Raw genomic sequence first — 27,584 nt, forward strand, 5'->3', positions numbered from 1 at the left:
CGGTGAAAAAGTTGGCTCAGTGTAGCTCCCAAGTGCTGACAAGTGCTATCTTGGACCCCCTCATACCTGCTGAGCCTTCACGCTATCTATCAATTTCTGTCCTGGTTGGATTGTGGGCAGTGCGTCCATATTTGTGCTGCTAATCAAGCGGAAAGTCCCTCACGAACATGAGATACATAAGCATAAGAGGACCCCACCCAGTCTCCACCCACCTGCCTCCACTAGATATTCATGCATGCTAGTAAGTAAGGGGGATCGAAGGGTTTCGGTTTCACACGCCTCTCTTTCTGTACACCGCCTCAGAATGAAGAGTGAGAACTGCGGCCTCAGGCCTGTGGGAAGCTCTCTGGGACTCTGAAGCTGTGTGTGGAGCTCACCATCACCGCTTGCAGCTGTGGGCGTCGTCTTGGAGTAAAGTAGCATTCCTTTTTGCAGCTGTTCTCTTGCATTGTCATGAAATGTAGTGGAAAGAGATCAGATGGCAGTCACATTGCAAGCATCAGCAGAAGTGAAATACTGTCAGTTACTGTGTACTATCATCGTAAAGGAGGCAGATACAGCGAGGCCACATGTTGTACTTGCGCTCATAAAACATGTGAACTTCGTTCAACTTCAATCCCTGATTTATTGTGCTTTATGCCAGCTCTGCTTGTCTTTACAGTGAGCTCTGTGCCATTTCCATGCAAATTCAGGACACGCATGCCGCAGTGTAAGAATATTTCTTGTGTGTTTTTTTTCCAAGTAAGAGTTGAAACAGTCAGTAGGACTGTTGTTAGTCCCTTGTGGTTGATGTAAAACAGGCGTGCAGACACAGGAGTGACATGCTGGTGGTTTATGCTTTGAAGCTCTGCCCAGTTCAGTTTTTTGTGTCTTTTGTGACAAAAAAATGGCACATTTATACAGTGTGTATTTGCCGCTATTGGAGTATGTATGGTGTGTAACACAGGTCAAGTTGCGCACGCACACACGCACGCATACACACACGCAAAACAATTTGGCATCCATCTGTCACTAGAAAAAGAGAAGCTGATCTCTCTTCAAGTAGCTCTTCAATTTCTTCACCATGGAAACTCATTTGGTCTTCAGCCTAAACGACAGCTCAGACCTCAAACCTCAGAGGAGGTTTTTCAATAATATGCCGAACAGTGTTTCTAAAAATGCACAAGCAACCACAGCCCAAGTGTAAAGTGAAAGAGCTGACCCAGAGTCAGTATAATTGTGCGCACGCTGGTCGACTCCATGTGAAATGTGTACGGCTTAGACCGAGCCAGTGACCTGTGCGTCACACTGTGTGTGACCACAGCTGCATGGATGCACCGGGCAGCTTCATTCTGTTGCCCAAAACACTCCGGCGAAGCTGATTGGTCACTTGCTTGGAAGTGTGTCTGTGATTTGTCATTTTGAAGGGGTGCAGTGGATGGATCTGGAGTGGGTTAGGAACAGACAGTAAGGGCGTTACAGTGGGATGGTCTCTGGGCTGAGAGACAGTACTGTTGTATTCTGTACTGGAAGATGTCAGACACATGGACATGACTGCATTTTACCTGTTGTCTCAGCATAACCTTTTATAAGGCATGACCTTCTATGATATTTGCCTGGTCCCTTGACCCACTTAAATTCTGGCTTGGTTTCCTTTTGCAGAAGGCATACAGCTTAGACCTAGCCATGAAGCTTAGACCTGTATGGATTTTTAAATTAATTGATGGTTATCTGGATAAAAAGGGAAAAACACAAGATTAGTTTTTTTGGTGTGGTAAGGAGTACAGTCTACCAACAGTAGTGGCTTTGTTCTGTAAATATTTGTCCTAATGGATAACTTTACCTTTTAAAAATTGCCATCTGGGTGTTAAGCAGGTCACAAGCACAAGGATGATGAGCTTTTTTTGTTCTAGAAACTTCTTTCTGTTTCTATACACTAATAACGGGTCCTGTTTGGTATAGTGCGTATAAAAAATCATCAGTTTCTAAAGAAGGGAATGTGTCAGTGTCACCTTTGGTCTGGTTATACTCCGCTTAGATAGTGAGTCCTGCTTGTTTTGGTCAGCAGTGTGCCTTCATGTATCTGTTGTGTCTATGTCTCTTCCTTTGGAACATGAAGAACAATTCTAGGGACTCCAGTTTTCAAAGCGGGCATATTTCCTAGGAAGCAAAAATATCAGTCCATGTTGGCTGTGGTTCGGGAAATCAGAATTTTGCATTTTTTCACGTCCCTTAGGAAGTGAAATATTGCTCCATATTGGCTTCCTTCGATAAACTTTGAAAACATTGAAAAAGCTTCGAAACTCACTCCAGATGTCATGTTCGTTTAAATGTGTTCTCCATTTTCAGTGTGTGTTGTTGCTGATGTAATGAGATGTGAGTTTTGTTCATAAACAGTTGAGCAAGTTTGGGGTTCTCAGCCGTGATGCGTTTCCTGATGCGTTTATGGCTTGATGTGTTTGTGGTGTTTATATTCAAGTCTCCCTATTCATTACCTGATGAGTTATCTTAATCTGTGTGATTAGAGGCTGGATTGGCAGTCGACCTTGCTGGGAGCTGCTTTATTTTGAGTGTCTCAGACTAAAATTAAACTAAAATTACCCAGACTCATGCTCCACAGTTGAGCTTCCTGCTGTGATTGGCTAGCTGTCGCCCAGTCCAGCGCAGCCCCTTTCTAATGCCGCTGTACCTGCCAGTACTCGGTGGAGGATCGAGGGTCTCTCCGGAACAGTGAGTACTCTGTTCTGCGGGGCACGGGGCCAGAGCAGTGTGTGGATACTCTGTGAGGAGGGCAGCTGAGTTTTTCTCATCAGCACAGAGCCTCTCTTATAAAGCACGGCCTCTTCAAGATCTGAGGGGACAGTGCGGAGGCTTGGCGCTAACTAGAATGGCTGCAGCAACAAGCTTGGTTGCACTGACACGGGCAGGAATGAATGGGGATAGTAGAGGTGCTAGCAGCTGCAGTGTAGACGTGTATGTAGTGGTTGTCGTGGTAACTACGAGCACAGTTGTCCCTGGCCCATTGTCTCAGATCAATCCTACTTTGTAAACAGCTAGTAGCTTTAGCTTACTTTCAAAATAGGGGCTCAAGAAATCAGACTTTTTCAAGCTTGTGAAACGGTATAAAAAGTATTTGTTATAAACGAACAACTCCTGGTCACGTCTGAAGTAATGGACAGCTGATTTTTGCCACGAGCAGGGTTCTCTCAGAAAATTTGGTATGCGTGTGTCCCGATCTGTGTAGATTAGCTGCCAGCCTTGCTTTTTAGTTAGCTCGCCAGCTCAGATCACTGTCATACACATTTCTGGTGTTGAACTTTCAGTATTGTAGAGTGAGTAACTGCAGAGTAACCTAGCCGCAGCAGCAGCAGCAGCAGCAGTGGCAGGCGATCGATTCTGGTTTCTCACTTGATGAGTGAGTGGAGGAGGGGCGGAGCTTCTGTGTGCTCTTGCATGGTCATCCGGTGACGACCCTGATGCGATGGTAGTCAGTGTTCTCTCGTGGCACGAAGTGATCGGGGGGGGGGGGGATGAAGACGGTGACAAAGACAAGCTTTCCCTTTCCGGAAAAGCATTTTCGGCTCAAAGAAAGTGCACCTCACAGTGGCTGGTGCCTCTCAGGAAATTCCTCTGACGGGACCAGGCCTACTTTTTCACCCTCCCTCATTCCTTCCGTGGTCATTTCCTGAGAGAGAGGCCGCAGCCCTGAAACGCAATCCTGCGTTTTTATTTCTGCTGCTTTACCAAGCAGCTGGGAAGTCCATACAGCCAGCTGGCTGTGATTGACAGCGAGCAGCTGCTGGCCTGGGACAGCCCAGGACAGCTCATAACGTCCTGCTGTTCAAGGAGGGTGATGTAGGGGCGCGGAAGGGAGTTTAGGAACCCCCAACAAGGAACGGGTCCCCAGGTGGCCTCCCCTTCCACCCTGAACAGAGGCCAGCTCCTCCAGCACTGTATTAAAACGCAGGAGAATAAAAACCAGACGCAGGTGTTTCTCATATAAACTCTTGTCACTCACAGCTTGTTTAAGTGTTTCAAACAAATTATCTTCGCACATGCGATGGTATGGCTTCAGCTGTGTTATGTGAACGGTGAGCGGTATGTTACAGTGAACGTCGGGGAAGCGGTCGTGGCCGACAGGCTGTCTGGTTGAGACGGATTTGGAAGGAAAGTGTTGCTTCTCGGTTTCCTCGTCTGAGTTCAGTGTCAGCAAAGCTGCAGACTCATAGCCCCGTCTCTGTGATACAGCCAGGCAAAGCAGGTCTGCAGGAAAGAGTCTTCACGCCAGAAAAGTGGGTGTGTTCAGTCTCACAGATGGTGTGCAGGACAAAACATGTATGTGCGTAGTATACTCTATCACCGCATCCTGACACAGAACAAAACTCGTAAGTAATTATTTCAAGGCATGCCTCTTTGATTTAGTTTAATTGTGTGCGTGAGGTCACATGGTTAGTTGCGTTATTGAACACAGTTGTGATCCTTGATTGGATGCATGTTCTTAATTATATCTGCACACCAGATGGCACTCGATTTGAGCTGGTGCTCTTGACAGGTTCTGTGGGGTTTCTGAGATCGGTCAGCTCTGCTGTACAGAGTTGCAGGGCCTCTGACTCTCTCTGCTGTGTCTTCCTACATGTTTTCCCCCTCTTGAAGTGGGGAGCTTGAAGCTTCACTCCTGCTGGTTGCACCTGCAGAACTTCACCTGATTCTAGCATGGCCTGGGGGGTGGAGCAAAGCAAAAGCAAAATTCAGAGTGAGGCATAAGCCGTTTGTGGAGGGAGGGGGGGAGGAAAAAAGGGGGGGGGGGGTAAAAAGAGAGAGAAAAAGGGAGAGTTTGAAGAGAGTAACAGTGTGTGAGAGGAGAAATTCCTGGCAGAGCGGTCAGTGGCACTGGCTCTCTGGTCAGTGGAGCGGGTGATGGATTTTCCTGCAGCCGCTGGCCGCAGCTGAAGCTCCTGTCTGTGACTTACAGGACTCTGACTGGGCAGCGACCTGGCGCAGACGCAGACAGAAACGCAAACGGAGACGCAGACGCTGACTCAGACGCGGGGCTTAGCAGGGCACCATGGCACAGAGCTCCGTGGTCCAGCCTTGTCTACCAAACAGGAGTGGGAGCTTCTTCAAGGTACGGAGTCTGTCTGTCTGACTGACTGACTGACTGACTGACTGTCTGACTACTGTTCTCTCTGTCTGAATCTGTCTTCCTCTGCTAATCTGCCAGTCAGTCTCTGTCTGTCTGTCTGTCAGTGAGACCGTGGGTCACAGTCTGTCCATTTTAATCTGTTTGTCAGCCTCTCGGAGAGTCAGACTGCTGTTCTGTCTGTTTGCATCTCCCGGTCCCTCTTAACCTGTCTGTCTCAGTTCATAAATCTGTTACCAGCACTGTTGCTGTCTGTTGGGTTGCATGTCTTTGGAACGCACAGCTATCAGGTTTCTCTGGTGGTGGAAGGAGATGCAATAATGTTAAGTACAACTTGTTAAACAGACTAAATGCAAACACACACACACACACAAATATATGCACGTGAGTGTAATCAGCATAAAATGTGCTTCGTTTTGCTTTGGTAATTAGAACGTGTTTTCAGAGCTGAGAATGGGAATGAGTAAACCGTTATTAAGGAGGCGTTCAAAGCCTGTGTTTGTAGGGTCTCCCCTAGGAGGCATGAATTACTCCAGTTTAAATAGTGCTTTCTAATTGAGTCCTATGTAATTACAGAACTGGTTCTGCACTGCTTGGATCCCCACGTCTGACACAGTGCCAGTGGATATAAAAGCTAGCAGCGTGACGCTCTCAGACTGACAAACCCGCATTCACACCAGCGAGTTGAAATGTTTTCTTTGAGGGTTTCGTGAACTGTAAAAAAATGGATAAAGCAGGTTGATTTATGTGTTGTTTTCGTTGCGTCTAATTCTGAGGGTCGAAGAATTTTTAAGGCTTTTTAACCGTCCCTCTTACGGCCACTAACAACCGATTTTCTGTTTAGTATTTTCCAACCGAGTGCCAGCGTGACTGCTTGGTTGTGTGTTGTGTGATCAGAGTAAGGAGCAGGGTGGATAGGAGACTCGTGTGTTGAGATGTGGGGTGCAACTGTACCCCCCCCCCGTCCCCCTCCGTCCCCTCCGGTACCATCCCAGACACTGTGTGAAATGCGCTGGACTCAGTTGGGCATGGAGTCTTGGATTTGGGGGGGGTTGGGGGAGATTGGGATGACTAAATGGGGATCACAGTCGTACCATTTACCCAGCGGCCATTCAGTACTGGTCAGTGTGGTGCTTAATTGGAGGAAGTGCACAGAGACCCAGGCTTCAGGTGAATTCCTCAGTCTCTCCCCTTCCTCTGGCCTCTCCCCTGAAGGTGATCAATAAATCAAGTCATGGAGAGATGGATGGACAGGTGGGGAAGGAGAATCCATACATTAACAGCGGTGTGCCTGATTGGACCGAAGGCGCTGGAGTGATGGGGGAACAGTGAGCGTTACGGGCAGTGGGCAGGGTGGGGTTGCGCTCACCCAGCCTCCGTTCACTCTGAAAGAAGACTCTGTGTGTGAACACATACTTTCCTACTGACTTAGGTCCTTTAATGACGTCCCTGAAGAGAATCGCTTACCTCTGCGCTTATTAAAAAACAGTTTCAGTGACAGAACTCTCCGGAACAGCCGGAAACGGCCGTGTCCAAGTCTTCTGGAGCAAAGCTGTTTTGATGTGCCAGTTCTCTGCTGTGTAACTTCGACCCTCAGCATCGGACTTTCCTCATAGAAGCCTTTGTGAGGAACATCTTTACAGGGAAAGAGTGTACACTTATTGGCTGTCAGAATTCTAAAGCTAGGCTGGCTGCCTGGAACATTCCGTGGACCCCTTCATAGCCCAGGGTCTGAATTTCCTTTCATTTTCTCTCTGATGTCTTCATCCCCCTCTGTCTCTCTCTGTCTCTAAGAGAGCTAGTTTACATAGGGCTGTTGCATCACACTGAATCCTCAGTCAGGGTACCAGATCTTCTTCCACCTCCAATGGCCTCTCTGGGGTTGTGAGAGCTGCATTCTTGGAAAATTAAGAAGTGCAATTTACAGCCTGTCATCTGACCGCTTCCCCCCCCCATGTGTCCTGTCTGAGATGGTGCAGTAGCGTTGTGAAAGGCATTGCACACCCTGCGCTGGCTCCGCTTTGGGCATTAATATTACGAGACACACATACCAGGGTACGTGGTGCTTGGGATATTTAAGATAAGAACAAGGCCTAGTGCAACTTTCATCTGGCTCATTTAAAGTCTAACAAATCAGAGCTGATGGTTTTCAGTAGTTCTGTCAGTGTGCATGCTCACTGTTTTTTTTTTTTCCTGTAATTGGCTTGGCCTGCTGTGTGTTAAGCGAGGTTGGTGTGAAATTATTGGCATTGTGACAGAGGTCTGCTTCTCTGGTTTACATGCATTTAATTCAGGCTGCTTTTCTTGGCAGTGGCCTGCAGTTAGTGGGGTGGGGGGCAAGGGCTAGTGTGTAATTGCACTTGCTGACTAGACGAATATCAGTGTATAAATACTTACAGAAAACTGCGACGTGCTGGATTAAAAAAAAAAAAAAAAAGAAATGGGAAGGGGCTTCAGTCTAAGCAGAAGAATCACCCGATGGCCAAGTAAAGGGGTTAGTTCTTTTTCCATTTATCCCTTTTCTTAATGGCTATTTTGAATTAATATTAATATAAAACCTCAGCTCCTCCAGAAGTATTGCCTACAATAACAGTATCTACACCTGCCTGGATCCTGTATTATGAATGTATCAGTCACTACAGGCCTCTAAGGCTTCTTCGCTGTCAGAACTTGAAATCAGAGTACCATTAAAAAGTTAAAAGTTCTGATTCTCAGGGCTTCTCCATTGTTTTTGCCTATAATAACTGTTAGTAACTTAAGAGTGTAAATATCTCCAAAATGAGCTTGGAGGCAGTCTCTCCAGGACTGACAAAGATGTGTCATCACAAATGTTTGTGATGTAGTGACACGTGTTCGGATGTGGCCTGCTGTGTTCTGTGTACATACAGCTTTTTTTATGACTTTATTAGATGCACTTTGGTGCACTTTGTAACTGGCTCTAGATAAGAGCTTCCTGCTAAGTGAGCTTTTCCCTCTATGTTCCTGATACAGTGACATTTTGCCATGCACACCCAGGTGTGCTGTTTCAAAGCATTGTTTGACCTTTGGTAGTAAAGCTTTACTAAGCATAGAGACCACATGCAAAACACAGGGCCACACTCAGCAGGGACTGGATGAGAAAATACTGCCCTCTGCTGGACATCCAGAAGCATGTTCACTGCACGCTCAGTTATTGCCATTTCAGCAGACGCTCTTATCAAAGTGTATAGTGGATAACATGTAAAAACTATAATGTAAGTCGCTCTACTTACATAGGCTACAGTTTTTACATGTTATCCATTTATACACCTGGACGTTCACTTAGGCAATTCTGGGGTTAAGTACCTGGCCCAACTGTACAGCAGCAGTGCCCCAGCAGGGAATCGAATCGGCAGCGTTTCGGTTATGAGCCCTGCTCCTTACCGCTGCTGCCCTCTCATGGAGAGGCGAAGGGGCAACCTCTTGACGAACGGCATTCCAGCTTCATACATCAGAGAATGACCAGCTGTATAAATGGATAGCATTGTAAAAAAAAAAAAAAAAAAAAAAAAAAAAAAACTGTAACCAATGTAAGTTGCTCTGGATAAGCATGTGCTAAATGTAATGTAATGTAAGAGAGTGGCTCTGTTGACCCAATGGGCTGTTGTCTGGTCTCGCTGGAACACTGTCTGTTGCTTGAGTGCAGTGTCCATTGTGTTTTTTGCTGTGTCTGTGTTTCATTTTCTTTCACATCAAGCTGTCATTTGTCTGTAAATGGGAAGTTTCTCCTGATGGCTGTGCTTTAAGAGAACAGGAAGATGACTAACTGTTTCCCAGCCCTAGTGTACGCGTGTATGGGTGTCTGTGTGTGTGCGTGTGCGTGTGTGGGTGTCTGTGTGTGTGTGTGTGTGTGTGTGTGTGTGTTTGTGTGTGTGTGTGTGTGTGTGTGTATGGGTGTCTGTCTGAGAGACGCTACACCCCCAGTCATGTGCTGGCTTCTGGATGTGCTGGTCTCTAATCTCCAGCTCTCTCTGTCCTTCCTGCTTGCCCCCCTGCAGCTCATCACCACCTTCGCCTCGGAGATCGGGGAGCTGAAGCAGGAGATGGTGCGGAAGGCCATGCCATTGGACAGAGACCCCGACATGGTGGTCCTGCGGGGGTAAGTCCAGCCCATTCCCACTGACCCTATGGCCAGTGAGGTTGTGTCTCTCAGCTGCTGGCTGTCCTGGCCCACCTTTCCACACTAACATCGAAGGGCCAGTTCTTTCTCTCTCGCTTCGGTGAGTGCATTGCGTATAGCCAGGACCTTCCCCCTCTGCTGCAGCTGTGATTGCGTCTGAAACTGAAACCCTTTTCTAAACGCTGCTAAAGCCAGTAGGCACATCCTCCAGGCAAGGAGCAGGAGCAGATTTATCTGTGCTCATTCTGATTGGGCTCAGTATGTAATGTGTTTCTGAAATTTAGGAGAGAAGGGGGAAAAAATATTAGAAGAAAAAAATTTGCAAATTGCTGTAAATTGTTCAGAACACTGATTAAAAGCGCTTATTAAAAAATGTTGTAAGTATGCAAATTTTCTAAAAGCCTTGCAGTTTGTAGGCCTGTCATATGCAATAAATGCGGTTGTCCATCTACAGCTTGATGAAAATCCTAATTTCATAGACACAGACATAGACAAAATTCTAAGAAACTGGAAACTCCTGGCCAGTCTTGGATGACGCAGTGAAACAGCACACATGCCTTCCTGTAACACACTGACATCGTTTCACTGCGGGTGCACGCTTCTGTCTGCTGGAGATCTGATTGGTCAGCAGAGTCGGTCAGGAAGGCGATTAGTCACGAGGGGTGAGGAAGTCCGTGAGCACAGGATGCACAGTGCGTGCTACTGCGTTTGGCGAGAATATCATGCTGCTACGGTCCGGACTCCGCCCACAGTCCTCTGCCTTTCAGCAGAGGGGGATTCTGGGATAGCTCTCTAACCTGTCTGTCAGTCAGGACACCTGTGACACTGGGGTGTGTGGCTTTTGTCTTTTCCTCCTACCTATACAGGTTTTTTACTGTTTTATCTTGATATGCATCCTCAGTCACACTTAGCAAGCAGTGTTATGAGGAAGGAAAAGCCATTGAAGATGGTCCACAGAAAGTTTTGGCTTTATGGTCATTTCAGAGAAATAAGCTTTCTCATCACGATTCAGTTAATGTCGTGAGCATGTGGGGACTTTGAAACTGATTACCAAAATAATGTTCCAATTCAGTTCTCTGTAAGTGACACCATTTTACAATGCCATTAACACAATGTTCCACCCGCAGAGCACAGATCAAAGATTGAGCAATCAAGGTTTGTAGTCTTGTTTTGAACCGCTGTCAGTGGTTCTCTCTGCAGTGCTGCTTGTCTACCAGCAGGGGGTGGTAGTTCCGTGAGTTATTGCGCAAGATAACAGGAAGTTTCACCAGGAAGAAATTAATTCGAAAAGACTGGTCCTCTCCCAGGAAGTGCGTGTGTGGGGTGGTCAGAGTTGTGTAATTTAGTCCGCCTGAATGACACCGTGTGTTGCTGTTTTGTTTTGGTCTTTGAGGCAGCGTTTCCTGGCACAGCTCTGGCATTTCCCTTTCATCTCTGTGTGGGTTCATTTGTAGACATGGTGGGACTGTCCACACGGTGTCCTGTCTAAGTGTCCTGACCAATATAAACCTGACATCATTCAGTGGGTCTGCATTGCAGCGTCGCAAGTGTTTATGTTTGTGTGTGCTGAGTGTGTATGCGTGTGTGTTTGTGTATTTGTCTGTGTGTCGTCCCCCTTCCCTGTGTGTGTGTGTGTGTGTGTGTGTGTGTGTGTGTGTGTGTGTGTGTGTGTGTGTGTGTGAGAGAAACAGTATCCCCAGTGTCTGTGTAGGAGACTTGAGGTCAGCTCTGTAGGTGTCCTCACTCCCCCTGTCCCTGTGTGTGTGTGTGTGTGTGTGTGTGTGTGTGTAAGAAACATTATTCCCAGTGTCTGTGTAGGAGACTGGAGGTCAGCTCTGTAGGTGTCCTCACTCCCCCTGTGTGTGTGTGTGTGTGTGTGTGTGTGTGTGTGTGTGTGTGTGTGTGTGCGCGTGCGTGCGTGCGTGCGTGCGTGTATGTGTGTGTAAGAAACATTATTCCCAGTGTCTGTGTAGGAGACTGGAGGTCAGCTCTGTGTCCTCACTCCCCCTGTCCCTGTGTATGTGTGTGTGTGTGTGTGAGAAACATTATTCCCAGTGTCTGTGTAGGAGACTGGAGGTCAGCTCTGTGTCCTCACTCCCCCTGTCCCTGTGTGTGCCTGCAGTCTGGAGGGGGAGGTGAGCAGGGTGTACCTGCAGCCAGCCCCCTGCCTCAGCACGGCCGGGGCCAGGGACTCGGGGTACGACTCTCTGCGCAGACGGATGAGCGTGCTGGACAGGCTGGTGCAGACGCATCCGGTGTGGCTGCTGCTCTCCCTGCCCGACGAGGAGGCCGTCCGTATCCTGCTGCGGCAGCCGCCAGGGGTGAGGAGCAGCTGCGCAGTCACTGCGGCGCCTGTACACCATCATCATCATCATCATCATCATCATCATCAGTGCCATTTAGCAGAAGCTGTTATCCTGAGTGATGTACATATGCTACAATTTTATCCATTTATACAGCTGGATATTTAGTGAGGCAGTTGTGGGTTAAGTACCCTCCGCAAGGGTACAGCAGCAGTGCCCCAGGTGGCATTTGAACTGGCAACCTTGTGGTTACAAGCCGTACTCTTTACCACTATGCCACACTAAGCCATGCTACTGTACCCTGCAATCGCTGACTCGACGGGTGTCTGATGCCCTCTGCAGTAGCCTGCAGCCCCTCTAACCCTTCTTTTCCTGGTAGCCCGGCAGCGTCTTGGTTCATGTTGCAGTGTCACGTCCACAAAGCCCTGATTAGTGCACTGTAATATTGAGCTCTTCCTGTCCTCATTGGAGATCCCCTTTGAAATCAGACTCATAGAGGAGGGTGATTTTCTCTCCGCTCTTCCTCCTCGCGGTGGCTGTGGACAGAGGGGGAGGGGTGCAGTCGCGGGACTGTTTCCGTGACGTTTGTCTACATGTAGCTAACACCAGGATGGTTAGAGCAGTAAATTACATTCTTGGAAGGGTGTAAACACAGTTTGTTTCCTCTTGCACACATGTCATTGTAGACAGCTCAGCTTAAAGGGAATTTCCCCATTCAGGAGATATCAGCACATGTAAATATTCCCCTCCAGGCCTGTGCCCTTCATTAGCGACTGAGGTACATGGGGTTTAGGCACGTGATGCAGTCTGCTCACCTAGTCTGAACCAACAGCCTCAGAAAACCCCCATTCACAAATAGGCTGTGGTGATTGTTTATTTTTTTTCATAAAAAGAAAGGGTATTCGTGGAAGAAATAAAGATTGCAGATATTGGTTGTCAGAAAACCTGTTGAGAAAAGTCTGTACTTAATGTGTTTATTCTCTGATCTAGATGTTCCTGGTGAGAAAATCGTCTAAACTGCAGAAGAAGGTGATTTCCCTGCGCCTCGAGGAAAGTTCTGGAACCCCAGTCAGTGACTTCCCCATCAAGGAGAGCCAGTACAGTATGTGTTTTTAACTCTTCCTCTGTGCATCTTACTTGCCACAGACAGACAGTAATATTACCCTGCGGTTTCATTATGGTTGCATTACCTCCAGGCCTTTGTGCTGACTGAACAAGGCTGTGGTCTTATGTGGATAGCCTCCCCTGCTCCGCCCCCTCCCACCTGTAGCTGCCCGAGGCCAAAGCCGACAGTCTGCCTTTGTTCTGGGGGCCCTGACTCTCACTGCTCACTTCCCCACATTGTGACTGAGTCTGACCTCGGTCAGGTTGTGGTGCCCCAGTTCCCGCTTGCGTAACCACGGCGCGTAACATACACAGGGCGCATTGACTACATGGTGCGTTATTGACAGTAAGCCTGCGTGACGTGTGTTTTCACAGTGCGTATACCCCACAGTGAGCACGTAACGCATGCAATCGCCGTGTGTATACATGTGTGTAAATCACGGTGCATACACACGGCACTGCGCACTCTCTTAGGGACTGTACACAGCAGTGCGTTCACCGCAGTGTGTATTCTTACAGTGTGTTTAAGCCTTAGTGCGTATGTATCACAGTGTGTGCTGTCATGGTGGAAGTATTTCAGGCATTTCCATACGAAAGCTACTCTGGTCCTTTTCGCAGCTCTTTAACGCCTTTAAATTTCAGCTGAAACATTGAAGGGTGCTGGCACAGAGGGCCACATCTCTGACCAGCTCATTTATCATTGTTGTTTTTATGTGGCTTCTCTCATTTTTCGCTGCAGCAGAGAGAATTTCCCTTCGGGAGGAAGGCAGTGGCCTGTCGTAGCACACAGTCTGACTTTCTTCAGCCTGTTGTTTGTGTGCCAGGGTGTGGGGGCATGTTGAAACATCCACAGTCTTTCGCTGTGAGGGGAGAGCCGATATCTGGCACACTCTGTAAATGCGTGAATGAGTATGCCTTAAAGAATCCTGCTTTTTTTTCCCGGTTTCTTGTTTTTCTTATGCGTGGTGGGAGTCGTCAACAAAGGCATGAATAATGGAGCTCAGATTCTGTGGCCAGATGATGATCACAGAGTGATTTCTGGCCAGCTACCAGCCAGGCCAGCTGGTGTGAGTTAACCCACTTTCAGGCCTTCCCTCCGCTCATATGAACACACCGCTCCATCCGCTCCCAGTCTGTGTCAGGCTGACCTGCTAGCTGAGGTCTGAGTGCACACAGCCTCTGACTACACTGGCTTAGGCACTTGTTACTGTAACTTAGCGGAAGTCATTTGCAAATGCAGCCAGGTGACTGAGAAGCCGTGGGCTGAGTGCCCAGATCGTCTCACGTTTGTGCATTTCTTTCATTCCGATTCCGATGACATTTTATTTATCTATTTTATTTTCTTTCTCCGTTCCTTCCTTGGCTCGCAGCCTTTGCCCTGGAGGGCTCTGGGGTCAGCTTTTCAGACCTCTTCCGTCTGGTGGCCTTCTACTGCATCAGCAGGTAAGGCACTGCAGCCCTCAGACCCCAGCCCTCTCCCTGTGCTTCTGCGGATGGTGTGTGTGTCACCCCCTCTCCCGGTATTCCTGTGAAGGTTGTGTATGGTCTCCCTCTCCCCCTGTCCTTCTCTAAAGGTTGTGTGTGTATGACCCTCTCTCCCTGTTCTGTGGAGGTTGTGTGTATCTCTCTCTCTCCCTGTTCTGTGGAGGTTGTGTGTATCTCTCTCTCTCCCTGTTCTGTGGAGGTTTTTTCTCCCTGTTTCCCTGCGTATCACTCTTTCTGCCTCTCTCCCTTTCCTCCGGAGGTTGTGTGCTCACTCTCTCTCTCCTATCCTCTCTCTGTCTCCCTGTTGTCGCAGGGACGTGCTGCCGTTCCCCTTGAGGCTCCCAGAAGCCATCGCTGCAGCCAAGACTCCCACAGACCTGGTGGCGGTGGCCCAGCTGGGAGCAGGTGAGTGTCTCCCCTGTCCCTCCGTCTGGGCGTGAGCTCAATACAGCTACAACAGACCGCTTATGGACATTCTGTGTACCGTAATCAGAGTAGCACCTTCTCATGGTGGTGCCATAGTGTTTAATGGCTGGGGGGATACTCTTCCCAGTAAATCATTTTCACCCGGGTTGGGTAGGGCAGGGCCTAAAGTGGAAAAACTTGGCATGTGCTTGTATGAATTCTCTTCATTGTGCTGTTCAGATGGGATCCATGGAAAAGTTTTTTAGCTCTCAGTGGGCATGCATGGTCCAGCCAGCTGATGTTGGGTCAGTAGAGGAACAGTGCTGGTCGGAGAGTGTGACTGTTACACCCTCAGCAGGTGCAACGAATGCAGATCTGTAGAATACCTATATAGCTATTCCTACAGCATTTAGGTCTATATAGCTATTCAAAGAGCATCTGTTGCCCACACAATTGTAGCGCTCACATTTTGCCTTTTTTGAATACCACCTATAATTAGGATAGTAATACTGCATTTTTCCACTGGCTGTTAAAATGAGATTGTTGTATTCAGGGTGGCACCAGTTATTGCAGCACTGTGTTCAGGTGTGCTCTGTTAGACTTGTGCATTTGTACCTTTGCTTTGTCCTGTCTGGGAAAGACAGAAAGACTGAATGTAAATGTGGAAAGAGAGGGATAAAGAGAAGGAGGGGGGGGGGATTGGTCATGCTGTGGAGCCGATGTATTTATAACCCAGCTGTGTCACTGAGTGGGAAGATCCCTTGGTGTGGTTTTAGAACAGCTACTTACCGCTGACAGACGGTTTCAGTAAGCCTGAGAGGAACATGAAGGGGGCAAGTTGGGAAAATAGCTTTATTTACGTTCAGAAAGGAGCAGTGTCTCTGCAAAGGCAGAGGAAATGTACATCTGTTTCTGCTCTGAAACATCAAAGACGCTGTTCATGTGGCCGGCACATGCTGCTTCAGCATGACACTTCACTTGGTGGAATATACGCATGATATTTTAAACGCTTCAAGCTCCCTAAAAATGCCAGCTTGGGAATTTTCGCTCTAGCTATGACAGCCGTATAGCTAACAACAAGCGGAGTTACATTCTGATCGTGATCTGAGCCTCTCTGAATTACTTTCAAAGGAGGAAGCTGCTGAATAAAGACTAGCTTTAGTCTTACAAATCCAGACCCCAAAGTGCAGGAAATGGGGGTGTATGATGGGTGGATTCGCCAGATGACACACTGACAGCTCATATAGACCAGTCCAGAGTCAGAAATGAATGGCCTCTTTATAAGTGTACGGTGCTGTCTAAATGGTGAAAGATGAATGCTGTTCAGATATATCTGTGAACCGAGACCCACAGCCTGTAATTAAGAGACGTCCAAAACTCAAAGAATCCATGCGGTCAGGGAGCCACATCTTTGAGCTGGTTTTGGCGAAGGCAGACGCTGTATTGCCCACCGGTCAGAACCGGTTTCTCCGTTCACCTGGCTGGGTTCCCAGGTGCACAGAGATGCCGGTAAAGAGTGAGGAGTGTCACTCCTCCCAGCGACAGGTCAATAGGGGCGAGAGAGAGAGCCGGGGGGGGGGGGGGGGGGGGGGGGGCGGTGAGAGAGAGAGAGTGTATGACAGGGTTACCTGTGCTGTGTGCACACCCACTCACCCCTGCTGAAAGGAGCAGGAAGGACAGGGCAAAACACAGCGCCAGGCTTCCCTTTTAAAGGAGCAGGCTGTGACTGCTTTAGGTTCAGCGTCACACTAACGCCCCCGATGCTGAGATAGAGCTGATACTGAGATCTCTATTGACATTCGGTTTTCCCAGCACTGACAGATCAGAATACCTGTAGGGCCTGGAAACCCCCTCCCCAGACCTCTCTGCCCCTCAGGTCTGTTGCCATGGTGAATCTGTGGGAGTGACATTTACAGTTTTTTGTATGCTGTTTTTGTACACTGATTTTTTTACACTTTTTTGTAGAGTGTTAAGCGCTAGGGAAATGATACAGTAGGCTCGCTGTTAAGGTGACCACAGCATGGGTTCCGCTCTAAGCGAACTGACTTTTTGGTTATTATTTTTCCATGTTACATTCATTTAGCAGATGTACTTCCAACCCAGAAGAACAGGAGTGAATCCATCAACGTAAAGTGGGAAAGTGTCCAGGCTAAGTGTCAGACATTTTCTTGTGATTATAGCGTTAAAATTAATGGCGGTTCAAATTAATAGTACTTGGTGAGAATATTTCATGATATTGTGTCAAAATTTTCTACTCCATGTTATTGCTTCGGAAGCGAGACAGAGAAAAAAATATTTGTGCGGAAAAATAGCTGTGGTTGTGGGTTCAGCAGAAATTTGTGACAAGGTCAGTGTGAAAAAACTGCGAGATGATGAAAGAGGAAAGTGATAAGATTATGAGAAAAAACACAAACAGAAAAAGCCTGCATGCTGGGCGCGGGAGGAAACCACCGGTGGAAAGGGGAGGTGCTGGAGGGGGGGGGGACTCAGAGGCACCAGACTCCGCCCCCTCCCGTATCTGCAGCCTGACTCACTCTCCTGTGTGTGTGCCGGCACAACTGATTCAGCCCTCAGTCAGAGGCGAACGCGCTCCTGACTTCTCTCTCTGCTCAGCCCCTGAAAGGCTCCAGCTCATTGAGGGAAAAAAAGACTTAACTTTTCCTGTAGCTTTAGCAGTTTTGGCTGTGATCTGGGCCTGTTGGATTTTGATCTGAGTAAGTAAGTGGGGGGGAAACCTCTCTGTGTGGTGTAGCATTGCTGTGTGTTACGGCTTCTCTCACTCCTTTCTCTCTCTCTCTCTGGTTCTGGCAGGGTTCTGGGACTCCACTCTGTGCAGCTGGTCTGAGACGTCGGGAACTCCGTTTGGCGTGTCATTGGTGGAGAGCGTTCCCCGCCCCCAGCGGAGACAGAACTGGGACAGGCGCACGGCCTCCCTGCCGACCCTACGCACTCACGCCCCGTCCCAGCTGCAGTGCACCCAGTCCAACGGGGCTCTGTGCTTCATCAACCCCCTCTTCCTCAAAGTGCACAGCCCCGAGGAGGGCCCCGGCTGTTCTCCCAGCCCTGAAAAGGAGGCGCCCCGCGCCCCCGGCAGCGACCCCCGCCGCGTTAACGCGGAGCACCCCAACGGCACCGCCCGCTCACCCCCGCCGCCACGGCCCCCGCCCCCCCCGCTCGCAGTCCCACAGGCCAGCCAATCAGAGGAGGATGCCGGAGAAGGTGTCCTGGATCAGGTACCCGCAGGAGCTCCACGGCTCCAGCAGCCCCACCGCTTCCCCGAACCCCCCCAAAAAGATCAGCGCCCCCATCCCGGTGCCGGCAGTGCGCGTGGTGCCAGACGCCCTGGAGGACCGGGTCATCCAGCAGGCGCTGTCCCGGGCTGTGCATCGCACACGGGGCCCAGCTCACGGCAGCCCCTCCCCCTCCAGCGCCCCCAGCCTGCAGCGGGACGTCCCGCTCCGGCCCCGCAGCGAGTCCGGCCAGCGGCTGAGCGACCTCAGCATGTCCACCTCTTCCTCTGACTCTCTGGACTTCTCCCCCAGCGTGCTGCTGCAGGGGGTCAGCCCCACCCGCGCCGACAGCAGCGTGGAGGAGGAGGAGGATGAGTACGAGGAAGAGGAGGAGGCGGAGGCCATCGAGGGGGAGGGCGAGGAGTTCGGGGGCAGCATGGAGAGTGACCCGGAGGTCTGCAGGACCCCGCCGTCCAAGTGGAAGAAGCGGCACAGCCCCGGGACCTTTGTCCTGCCGCGGGTGCTGAGGGGGCAGATCCGGAAGATGAGCGAGGTCTTCAGCTCCCTCATGACGCCCGAAAAGCGAGCCCTGCGCCGAGTGTGGGAGCTGTCCCAGGACAAAGCCTCTGACTTCGGCTGCCTGGTACAGGGCTATATCAGCTTCCTGCAGGAGAACCATGCCTGCCACACCTCCGGCCTGGACCTGCTGCAGACCCTGCGCCACTTCATCACCCAGATGAAGGTCTACCTGTGCCAGAGCTCGGAGCTGGACCCCCCCATCGCGTCCCTCATCCCTGAGGAACAGATCGGTGAGAGTCTGCGGTCTTTCCGTTCGTATAGCACCAGCGGTTTCAGCTGTGATTACACTGTGTGACTGTGTATGAACTGTTTACTTTGCTGTGACTTTATGGGAACATGGATCTCTACAGGGCTACACTGAACTCTTTAATTGCTAGCATTTATAAGGATGCCTCTGTAACTTCTGTGGTGAATTCTCTGGTGTAAGTCGCTCTGGAGAAGAGCGTCTGCTAAATGCTGATAATGTAATGTGATGAATTCTTGAGTGGCGTTCGGAATGAGAGTTGGGGAACCTGTATGAGGTTTGAGGTTTGCAGGTTGGTGCAGATTTTTGGAGCTGGTCCCTGTCTGAGGAGGTTGGGCAGGGTGAGACAGGTGTACGCTCTCTCAGTGTAGCCCCTGCAGGGATTTGTTCTGCAGTGCAGGCATGACACAACATGTGCAAAACATGCTGGCAGGGTTTTAGTTCAAGGTGATCTGTACAAATGTTTTCATCTTCATTAGTGCGGGATACAGCGGTAGTTTCTGTTTACTGAAAACGAAGCGGTGACTTCGCTCTGAGCTTCTCAAAATCCGGAATCTTCCGGAACCTTCTAAGGGGAGTATTTTCCCCTCAGGGCATCTGTGGAGTGTTTTCAGACAAAACCGGTCCATGTTTGCACACGCGGCTACATGGCGTTACATGTCTGAAACTTCCCAGGTGTGTTATGGAACACAGGAGAGCGTGTGCTAAAGGAGCTGGCTAAGCGTGCAGTGCTGGAGTTGATCATAGACTCACTCAGTCAACTCAAATGATTTTTCCAGTGGTATTAATGGACAGGATTGGATTACAGGTCATTTCATCAGGCTGAACATAAGAGCAGGGTACTGAGGAAAAACTGTGATGGCTGGAATGTGAATAATGAATTAGTTCAGCTGTGTGTGCAGTTCTGTGTGTCTGAAGATGTCAGCGGAAAACCGCTGAGGTCTACTGAATGGCATTCACTCCTGGCGGTCTCTGGTGAACCCACCCTTCTCCCTCTCTCTATCCCCCCTCTCTCCCTCTCTCCCCCCCTCTCTCTCTCTCCCTCTCTTTGTCTCCCTCTGTCCCCCTCTTTCTCCCTCTCTCCCCCTCTCTCTCTCTTTCCCTGCCTCTCTTCCCCCCTTCTCTCTCTCTCTCTCTCTCCCCCTCTCTCCCTCTGTCCCCCTCTTTCTCCCTCTCTCCCACTCTCTCTCTCTCTCCCTCTCTCTTTCTCTCTCTCTTTCCCTCCCTCTCTCTCCCCTCTCTTCCTTTCTCCCCCTCTCTCTCTCTCCGTCTTCCTCTCTCTCTCTCTCTCCCTCTCTCTCTCTCTCTCTCTCTCTCTCTCTCTCTCTCTCTCTCTCTCTCCCTCCCTCTCCCTCTCTTCCTCCCTCTCTCTCTCGTGCCAGGCAGTTCTCCCCGCACAAAACCTGCTTTTGAGGCAGCCCGTGTAGAGCTGCCATGTTGTTGAGTGTTGTTGCTGCTCTCTCCTGTTTGCCTGGGCGGGGGGCAAGAGCGTAGTAGAGCAGGAGAATGGCCCCCTTGTTATGAATCTGCCCTGCTGGTCACTGTTTTCTCCAGCCAGCAACAAGTGGGTCAGTGTTTAACATGACCGTCTGATAGATAGCCTTGACTGCGCAGTTTTCCGGCCGTGTTTACGAGCTCTGTACATCTCTCTGTCGTTGGAATGCGTGACAGAGTACGAGGCACAGCGAGGACCAGAATGGGCTTGTCTGAGGTGGGGACCAACTGGATCCAATCAACATTCATCCGTAAAACTTACAGTGAAATGCAAGCATGAGATTCATTTCTTCAGATGCATGTTTTGGCATGTTCAGCAATTTTCACAATGAATGCAAAAAAAATCGGGTTAGTACGGGAAAACAACAGCTAACTAACCATTTTTCCCAGTGTTTATGGTGAATGTTGACTGAATTCAGGGGTGAGTGTGTTTATGTAGAGAGAGCACAGAGTTTGAGTAGAGCTGCCAGTGTCTCTAGATGTGTAGGGGTGATAGTTATGGCAGGGCTGGTATCTAATTAGGAGGCACATGTGGACGAGCTGAGGGCTTTTTCAGATTTCACATTTGGGAGGCCTGTGTACTGACTCTTAGTTCTGAGAAGGAGGTTCATATTTCAGCACAGCTGGAAACTTTGTGACACGAAATGAAATGATGACATGAATAATACTGGGAAGCCTGTCCTCAAAGATGAAAAAAAAAAAAAGGATCAAAACATTAGTGAGAAGTGAACACTTCCATTGTGCCTGGCCTGTGTTTTGCAGAAGCAAAAGCATGGGTTTAAAGAGGACTGTCTGATGCTGTGGTCGAGCCGTCAGTGACGTGTCGTGCCGTGACACTTTTCATTCTGAAACAGGCTGTGTTTGCGTAGTGTGTTGGAGTGTTTCTGTTGCGTGGGAAGTGCCGGTGGAATCTCTGAGGTGTAGCGTTGCTGTCCTGCGGACGGCTCAGCTCTCCAGCTGAAGGCGATGTGGAAGTGGCCCCAGATTGCAGATCCTGTTTTTCGGCGGATGTTTATTTGGAGCGGTGGTGCAGGCTCTCCTCAGTACGCCCCGCCAGGTCCCTCTCTCGTTACGCAGTCTCCAGAGCTCAGCCTACATGGATGTTTCCGTGTCATTTGTTCATCCATTCGTTCGGAAGACCGCATTGATCCCGGTTCTGACCGTGTTTCGGCTGGGAGCGGTTGCACACGTGCGTGAGTGGCATTTCCTGCAGGCAAAAGAGACCCAATAAACCCCAGCACATGGGACCACCAGCCCCAATCAGAACCATATGGCCCCGTTCTCCCTCAGGGCCGGATCCCAGGAGGGCCACTGTGTTCCAGCACAAAAACACTTCAGTTATGCCGTTATGGTGCCTGCTGTTTCCTGTGCTTACCTACCCCCCTACCCCCACCTCCACTTCCCTAAGATGCTTGGGGTGCACATTCTCCTCACTGGGGGTTGGGGGGTAGGGTTGTTGAGAAGGGGGGGGTTACCTGAGAGCACAGCATGCAGAACTGTGGCTGAAGTATTTAGGTCATAAGCACAGGCAGCAAACATGGGATTTAAACATTGCAGTTTGTGCAGTGTGAGTCTCTGTGGGGGGGGGTTCTGCCTCTGAGGAATTCTCTAGAAATGTTCGTCTGCATGCTTTCACAGAGCAAAACGCAGGAATTAGGCTGCCGGCTTTGGGGAGCATACAGAGCCTGTGCTGTGTAGTTGCTGTTCTGGAAACTGGCACGTGGAGAGCCGGAATGGACGCAGCACTGTTTCTGGTGGAACCGGGGTACGTCTGAAAAACAGGCCTAAGCAGTAGAACACAGAGCACTGGGGCGGAGCAGGGAGTCACCGCTGATGCCAGCAGGAAGGATGTGGGGGAGAGGAACCCTTCACTTCTGCTGAGGAAGTTTTTGGCCCTCTTGTTTGGAAAGTTTGACGGCAGTCAGCACTGAGGATTTAAGGGCTTAATCCTACACACAGAATACTGCAGCACACTGACTGCAGTCCAGAGTGAGGTTCAGCATTAAACATCATTTTAATCTGGAAATGAGTGAAATGTTTTTTATTTAAAAAAAACGTGTGTGTGAGAGAGGATGGGAGTGGATCTTGCCCCAAGCTTGCACGGTTAAAATGACTGACTTACGGTTATACAGTGAAACTGGCCCAACCGGATGAGTTGCTTCCCGGCAAACTTGAGCCCATTTCACTCTCCTGAACATGCTATATTTGGACAGCTGCCACACAAACAGAAGCCCTCAGTGTAACATTACACAAGGAAATCAAGTTCTTTTTCTAATAGAATGGCAGGGGAATCAGATGGGGTTTTTTTAGTAAGTTTTTCTTTTTTGTTAACTGCAATTCACACACATTATCAGAGATGTGGTGTAACGATTGGCAGGCTTTGACCGCTCATGGTCATAGGATCACTGCTGCTTTGGCCCTGAGCCCAGCCGCTGTAGCATTAGCCATGGAAAGCTACCAGTGTGCCGTGCAGGGTCTTCGATGGAAATGCGCTGAGGGGAAGAGTAGTGGCGGAGTCTGTAGACGTGCTTTCTGCAGAAGAACTGGACTGTAGGGGTCTTTGCTACTACAGTCTGACACATGAACTCACCACACACTGCAGGCCTCTGTGCAACCGTTCATTCTGATGGCTGCCACTGATGTTAAGCCTTCATCAGCTGCTTTTAAGGGTCAAAGTGTGTTATGTTTACTTCCTTACTTGGGGCTGCAGTGTAGCGTAGTGGTAAGGAGCAGGACTTGTAACAGAGATTCGATTCCCTGCTGGGGTACTGCTGCTGTGCCCTTGGGCAAGGTACTTAACCCAGAATTTCCTCAGTAAATTCACAGCTGTATAAATGGGTAACATGTACAATTGTACCCTGTTGTTAGTACAGTCTGCTAAATGACAATAATGAAATGTTTTACCGGGTGTCGTGTCATGACCGGTGGCACCAATTCTGGGATTCAGCCATTCATTCACTCATTTTGCTGAATCTGTGGTACATCCACCTCAACACTGTGCCCGTGACAGAAAGAGTTCACCTTTAGGCATAGTGTTCTGCCAGTCTCAGTGTCTGAGATGATAAGGCATTTCCAGCATGAATCTCAGAGTGCATGGCAGAGTTGCCGCTCCTGTCTGGGCCTGCAGTAGATTTGGCCAGATTAGGCAAATGTGTTTAAACAGAAGCGGGAGGGAGGGTTGCCGTGTGTCCTCAGAAAGAGCAGTGGTCTCTGAGTCCTGGCCCAGACATCCTAAGGAAAAACACATTGCATTCATGTGCAGACTTCAGCAGACCTCAGTAGAACATGCTGACCAAGCAGAGCTCAGCACAGTCAGCATTTCGAAGCACACAGGCACGATTATATGTGTGCAGGGCTTATCCAATTGTTTTATGGCTTTGACTGGTATATGAAGAGGCAGACATTTTCCCCCCACAAGTCATGAGGCTACTGTTCAGAGACACGGTTTTATTTGAGCATTGGTTGTAAAAGTTGGTAATGGGAACTTACTACTTACTGTTTACTGCTTTTAAGAAATACAAGACTTTTTTTCCAATTGGGAAATTGCCTTAACTCTTTGTGGTGCATATATATCATTTGTTCCAAGATATGGCCTCCAAGATACCGAGTTTAAATTCACATCCTAAGAGCTGGGTTTCCCCTGGACAGGCAGGAGGAAGAGAAAATACTAAAAATACTGACAGTGAAGAAGCAGTCCATATTCCCAGTCCCTGTCATCACCGCAGTGGTTTGGTTTCCACCTTCAGAGACTTACTGTACTCGATGACATGCGTTATGGAATGCATTAATTTGCATAACTCTCATCCCAGAAGTAAGCAAAGGGGACATTCTACATTCTAATAGTGACTGGAAGATGAGCCTTCATTTCTACCAGACATTCATACACAAAATACATAAACAGGCAGAAATGATCAAATGCTTAACTCTCTCCTCCACTCTCTAAATACATTTATTTTGTTTTAAATTGTTTTTATTTTTGATTTTGAAATGACCGTGAGATGGTTTTAATTTCCAAACCATGGTTGTGTTTCAAGAGTACAGAGGGTGGGGCAGCAGTATGGTGTAGTGGTAAGGAGCAGGGCTTATAACTGAAAGGTTGCTGGTTCGACTCCCCACTGGGGTACTACTGTTGTAGCCTTGGCCAAGCTACTTAACCCAGCATTGCCTCAGTAAATACCCAGCTGTATAAATGGATGACATGTAAAAACTGTAACCTGTGTTGCTCTTGATTAGAGCGTCTGCTAAAATGTTAGTAACGTAACGTAATGTAATGTGAATGTTAGTAAAAACCTCTGCCCCCCTCTCTGCTCCACAGATCAGGTCCTGGAGAAGGCCATGCATAAGTGTGTGCTGAAGCCCCTGAAGGGCATGGTGGAGTCGGCTCTGCAGGAATTCGAGGTGAGCAGCGGGGCGTGGAAGCAGCTCAAGGACAACCTGGCGCTGGCCAAGACCAAGCAGCCCCAGGAGCTAGGGGTGGACGGGGGCATGCCCCCTGACCCCGTGGCCATCGAGAAGATCCGTCACAAGATCCACACCATGTGCAAGATGTACTCCCCCGAGAAGAAGGTGTCCTGCCTGCTGCGGGTCTGCAAGATGATCTACACCATCATGGAGGACAACTCGGGTATGGCCGGAGTCCTGGGGGGTCGGAGGGGTGCTGGCCGGCTCACACTGACACATCCTTTCTATATCAGTGTGTGGCTCACGAGCAGATGCAAGGGTTACTGAAAGTTTTTTTTTTTTTTTTTTTTTTCATTCATCCTGGTGATGAACCTGCCAGTCTGTTTAGAGAAAACGCTTCCATTTAACCGTGAGTCAGAGTAAGGGAAAGCTGTTGATTTAATCTAGGCCTAAAGCTGCATTAACGGATGTGTCCAAGCAGGTTTTGGCATTTATTTAAATTCCTTTCACCTGCTTCACAAACCCGTTTGGACAACATCCAATATTTCTTACAGAAAAGCAAATTTCTGTAAAATTTCTGAGGAATACATGGGTGGGTTTATGAGGAGTAGGGCATACAAGCACACGCGCACACACGTGCGCACGCAAACACACACACACACAGGTGTGCCCTCACGCGCACACACACACACACACACACACACACACACACACACACAGGTGTGCCCTCACGCACGCACACGCACACGCACACGCACACGCACACACACACACACATACACACTCTCTCACTGACAGCTCTGTCCTGCTGTGTGTGTGTGCAGGGAGGATGTACGGGGCCGATGACTTCCTGCCCATGCTGACCTATGTGCTGGCTCAGTGCGACATGCCGCAGCTGGACATTGAGATCCAGTACATGATGGAGCTCCTGGACCCCTCCCTGCTGCACGGCGAAGGTATCCATCTCTGCTCCTGCGTCTGAACAGCGCCATCTGTCTGCACCCTCATGCATTACACCTACTGCACACACTTCTGCTGGCAGAAATCTTTACTGCAGGGGAAAAAAATTATCTTCATTTTCCACTCATACAAAACGTATTTCATTAAGTGTATTAAATATTCATATCAATGCATCAGTCTTTTCTCTGAGTTAGTCGAACTGAAGCCAATGTTTCAGTTTAACCCCATGGGCAGGGGGAATGATCCTGGACCAGTACAGTACATTATATTATATTGTCATTTAGCAGACGCTCTTATCCAGGCTTACAGTTTTACGCATTTATACGGCTGGATATTTACTGGGGCAGTTGTGGGTTAAGTACCTTGCCCAAGGGTGCAGCAGCAGTGCCCCAGCGGGGAATCAAACCAGCAACTTCTCAGTTGTGAGCCCTGCTCCTTACCACTACACTGTGTAATAACCCATAATGTGGAAGACGTAGCAGTGACATCAGCAGGCATCGATCTGTGCATACTGAAGGATCCCGCGTGTGACCGCGTCCTCTTTTCCTCTCCTGCCCTCCCCCCCCGCTCCCAGGTGGGTACTACCTGACCAGCGCGTACGGAGCCATGTCACTCATCAAGAACTTCCAGGAGGAGCAGGCGGCCGGCATGCTGAGCTCGGAGACACGCAATACCCTGCGGCAGTGGCACCGGCGACGCACCGCCCAGCGCTCCATGCCCTCCATCGACGACTTCCAGGTGAGGGTGGGGGGGGGCGTGCCGGACCCGTCAGTGAGGGGAAAGCTCTCGATTTAATCTAGGCCTAAACCTGCATTAACGGATGTGTTCCAGCAGATTTTGGTGTTACTTAAATTCCTTTTCACCTGCTTCACAGACCCGTTTGGACAATATCCAATATTTCTTATAGAAAAGGAAATTTCTGTCGTGTTTCTGTGGAGTACATTTATGAAGTTTTATTAAGAGTGGCACAAACAGTGTGTTTGTCAGGCGGCTGGAGGCGGAGCGGCGGATGTCTGAGGCTTACCTCCTTCTCTCCCTGTGTCTGTGCACGCAGAACTTCCTTCGAGTGGCCCTGCAACGACACGACAACGGCTGCACTGCCAAGACCCTCCCCGTTCGCCCCCACTGCACCACCGAGGAGGTGTGCGCCCTCTGTGCGGACCGGTTTGGGGTGCAGGACCCCAAAAACCACGCCCTCTTCCTCCTCATCGGGGAGACCAGCCAGCAGCTGGCCCCGGACACCTATCCCCAGAAGATCAAGGCCGAAATCCACAGCCGTCCCCAGGTCCAGCCCTTCCACTTCGTATACAAGAGGGTGCCCGGCCTGCCCGTGCCCACAGACCAGCTGAACGGGAACCACCCGTCAAACTGAGCTCCTGCGCCTCAGGATGCAGTTAAAAGCAGCGAGTCCTCGAGGCTCGCAGTCCTGCGAAAAACCGCAGTGAGGTCTCATATCTGAGCCTTCCATACGGAAAAGGCCTGCATTGACAGGGCTGGCCTGAGGAAGGAGAGAGGAGGGGAGAAGAAATGTCTGACAGCTGCAGGCTTCTGTTCTGACTCTTTTTAATCCCCTGGAACCCGTGCTTGTGAGAGACACATCGGGGGGGCGGAAATTAGCCTGCACTTTTTTGCAGCCACAAAGCTTATCTGTTACAGATTTCCATTGAGAGGGGCTGTTCAAAGCAGGCACGCCCGGGGCAGCTAAGCAGGGGTCCTTTAATATGTTCCTCATCAGCTGCGGGCAGTGTTTCTGATTAGGCCCCTCCACTGCAGGCCTAGTGCTGTCTGTTAGTGCTGAGATAGAGAGTGTCCCTCTCTGGCATCTCTCTGTCTGCTGTGCCTTAAAGAACTCTCTTTTTTTCACGAATCCTGACCTATGAAAGCAGGAACAGCAAGGACTTCATGTAAAAAGACTGGATCAAGGGGAATTCTGGGACATGTAGGCATTGAAGTTCTTCCCACTGTCTCAATATTGTGTCGGACTCACTGGGATCTCCTTGCTGTCAGATCCCAAATTAAGAAATATGGTGTCTCATTTTTGCCATGTGAAAATGGCCAAGAATATTGTATATAACTATACAGTAATTATATATTTTTATTTAGGAATCTGGATGATTTTTTA

General features: G+C 49.4%; 1 protein-coding gene across 1 annotated transcript; it reads left to right on the forward strand.

Annotated features, from left to right (window-relative positions):
* The first annotated feature begins 274 nt into the window (after positions 1-274).
* rin2 (Ras and Rab interactor 2) lies at positions 275-27,584 on the forward strand. The gene is given in 13 exon segments (XM_036547486.1): positions 275-411; positions 4,952-5,104; positions 9,136-9,236; positions 11,380-11,578; positions 12,551-12,662; positions 14,035-14,107; positions 14,463-14,554; positions 17,366-17,732; positions 17,734-18,593; positions 24,417-24,725; positions 25,327-25,458; positions 26,037-26,200; positions 26,517-27,584. Coding segments are annotated over 12 exon segments (2,787 nt in total). The 5' UTR covers positions 275-411; positions 4,952-5,044; the 3' UTR covers positions 26,835-27,584.

This window comes from Megalops cyprinoides, chromosome 15, assembly GCF_013368585.1.
Source record: "Megalops cyprinoides isolate fMegCyp1 chromosome 15, fMegCyp1.pri, whole genome shotgun sequence".
NCBI classification, from domain to species: domain Eukaryota; kingdom Metazoa; phylum Chordata; class Actinopteri; order Elopiformes; family Megalopidae; genus Megalops; species Megalops cyprinoides.